Raw genomic sequence first — 3,116 nt, 5'->3', positions numbered from 1 at the left:
GTGTTATTTTTAAATTAACTATTCAAGTAAATCTCTGTGTAGGAGGAATGCAGTTTTTCAAATAATAATCCATGTTTTCAAATCATGAAAACTTATCATATGTAATGAGAACTTAACTTTGATTGTGGAACGGTTTTAGTCTTGTCTACAGCAGATGGTAGAAATCAAGTGACCTTGGCTGATTTCAAAAAGTTAAACAGTCAGACCTGGATAGAGTTTAAATGGGACCCTACCAGAGAGTCCTTGGTCTATAGACCAAAATGGAAAATCCCAAAAAGCAACAATCCAGAACAAGGCAATGGCAAACCACTTCCATATTGACATCAGAAAAACAATACATGCATGTCAACACCAGAAACCAAGTTGAAGAGTTAGGGCCTGTTTAAACAATCACCCTTTTACATTTCTTTTTCCTTCTCTTATTTTGACTAAATCTATTCCATTTCAAAACATATCACTACACTGCAGGTCACTTCACAAATATTATGAAGATGGAGTGGTCTATAGGAAGAAAGCACTTCATACCCAACCAGTGTTGCCTTAATGGAATTCTGAAAATTTTATATCATTTTTTTTTAACTCTCTGATTATACCCAAATAAGGTATAATAAATAATATTACCAATAAAATATTGTTACTTTAAAATCTATTTTCTTCATCTTATACAGAGGCCCCCAAAAGGTATACCGTATTTTCCGGCGTATAAGACGACTTTCTAAACCCTGAAAATCTTCTCAAAAGTCGGGGGTCATCTTATATGCCCAGTCGTCTTATACGCCGGAAAATACGGGTATTCTATTTTATTCCTTTACACATGTGGTTTGGCATATTACTCATCAAGTTTTCTCTCCCCCCCTCTCTCGCTCAAACTCTATATTTTAACTGGAAAAGTTGGGGGTCGTCTTATACGCCGGAAAATACGGTAATTGTTTGGAGAGGGATAGGATTATAATTTCCTGATTGGAAATGGTTAGTGCCTTTATTTCCTTAGTAAGAATTGTTTGGTGTATTAAAAAAAATCTGTGGGAAAATAATTTGATAATTTAATAATTTAATTTGTAGCTGCGAACCTGCACCTTGCTTAGATTGCATAGCATATCAGAAAGTAGCAAATGTAGAGACATTCTTCTCTAAAAATGTCATACTTTAAGAACATTTTGGACATTCCTTTTTTATATATATATTTAAATACCCAAGCTCTGTCGTTTGCAACCTAAATTTATTTATAATCTCAAGCATCCAATGCTGGTCCAGTTATACAGGTTGTTCTTTCTCTTATTGATAGCTTTTCCTGACTGGCGTATATTCTTATTCGCTCTAAACCTTGACCCTGTGGTTAAGGTCAAGCAGATTTTTATAATCTCCACACAAATAGGTATTAAGCTAACTGAGAAATTATCTTGAGATTAGAGGGAAGAATCACCCCGGCAGATTTGACCTGTCCTGAGCAAGCCTATTATCCTCACATGACATGGAGGAAGCCATCCTATTACCAGGATTGAAAATCAATTCAAGATCTGGACTAGCCAGTTTTTATATCTGGAGTCTGTGTGTATGTGTGTCTGTCTTTCTGAGGTGTGCTGATGGCAACAACAACAACAACAACACCTTGTTGAGACCTACTTTTTATATCGCCTGGGCATTTTTCATCTAATTTAAAACCTCCCTTGAACCTTGTGAGTGCTGTAGGTTGTGAATATCTTCTTAAAATATGAATTGCCTTTTAAAATATGCTCTTGAATTCTACCCAGTTCTTGTTGTATTGTATCTATCAATGTAGTCACCACAGTTCTGTTTTTTGTTTGGGTTACTTTTAGATTCTGGCGTAGACCATCAAGCTCTTCTCAAACAGTTTGGGCATCTGAACCATCACAACCCTCACACTTTTGAAGTTAAAGATTTAGACATGCTAATCAAAACTGTAAGTGTTCAACAAATATTTTCACAGATGCTTGTTTTCTCTTTTTTTAAAAAAAATTCTATACTGGTCTGCAATTCTGTCTCTTAATTTGTCAGTTTTAAGTATCTTTCATAGATATCTCAGGAATCTTAACTTGGAACTCAATTTGAATCCATAATATAATGTTGTATTACACAAGATTTGTGCACTTAATAAGTGCCCCCCACCCATCTGCTCATGTTCCTTATAGTGCATCATGGATTTAATGTTCTCATGCCAATATAAGCATCTTTATATATTTACTAAGTCTTTAAACCGTTAAAATGAGCCAATTTAATTCCTCCTCACATTTTGTTATACTTGGAAGTAACTTTATATTAGTCAACCAATATTGTTTTACTGGATTAACAATCTGCTTACTTAACATTCAAACCAGTTTAAATATGTAGTCAGTTTTTTGAATAATAGTATAGTTTATTTTGCAATGTTAGAAAGGTACAATCATTTGCAACGTAAAAATCATCCCGTGATGGCAGGAAAAGCTTCTTCAATGCAGCAGATCCTGAATAGCTTTAAAATATAATTAAGTATATATTTGTTTAACATCTGCTCCACAGATAAATGAACTGTTGCATTTATTAACTTACTAATTAAAACTGTTTAATTTTTTTTTAAAAAAAGATAGTCCTCCATCAGGCAACAGAATTGCAGATATGAAAAGTATAGTTGAAATAAACGAATGGATAAATGAATGTGTAAAGATAGGTTGTAGAGAGAAGTGGCGTAATAGCTAAGCCATCAGGCTAGAAACTGGGAGACTGTAAGTTCTATTCCCACCTTGGCCCAGTCATCTATCTCAGCCCCAGGAAGGAGGCAATGGCAAACCTCTTCAGGCAATCTCTGAGCATCAGGAATGGTTGAACAGAAAAATAATAAAAAAAATAAAGATAGGGCAGATTTCCATGAAGGAAGCTGTGCTAGTCCCTGCATGCAGGAGGGAAAGAGGAAGTTAATGCCCCTCTCTTCCCAGCTGAGTGGCAAGAAAACAACTCTGCCCACATCTTACAGTTCCATGTCTATGGAGATTCTCAGTCATCCGGGTCATGGTTGCCTAAAGGTGCTTTTTCAAAGCGCAACTGGACTTTGTTTTTCCTTGAAAATGTTTCGCTTCCCATCCAAGAAGCTTCTTCAGTTCTGACTGAATGGTGAAGGATAG

General features: G+C 35.4%; 1 protein-coding gene across 1 annotated transcript in view; it reads left to right on the top strand.

Annotated features, from left to right (window-relative positions):
* Positions 1-3,116, top strand: part of LOC107300473 (nucleobindin-2) — a gene marked incomplete at both ends in the record, with an annotated part of 9,225 nt that overhangs the window by 2,618 nt on the left and 3,491 nt on the right. The window contains 1 exon segment of the mRNA XM_015829799.1: positions 1,781-1,921. Within this exon segment, the coding sequence (XP_015685285.1) occupies positions 1,781-1,921 (141 nt within the window).

Source organism: Protobothrops mucrosquamatus, unplaced genomic scaffold (assembly GCF_001527695.2).
Source record: "Protobothrops mucrosquamatus isolate PMUCROS unplaced genomic scaffold, P.Mucros_1.0 scaffold7184, whole genome shotgun sequence".
NCBI lineage: Eukaryota > Metazoa > Chordata > Lepidosauria > Squamata > Viperidae > Protobothrops > Protobothrops mucrosquamatus.
The sequence above is the reverse complement of the archived record's forward strand: the minus strand, read 5'-3'. Positions and strand labels throughout refer to the sequence as shown.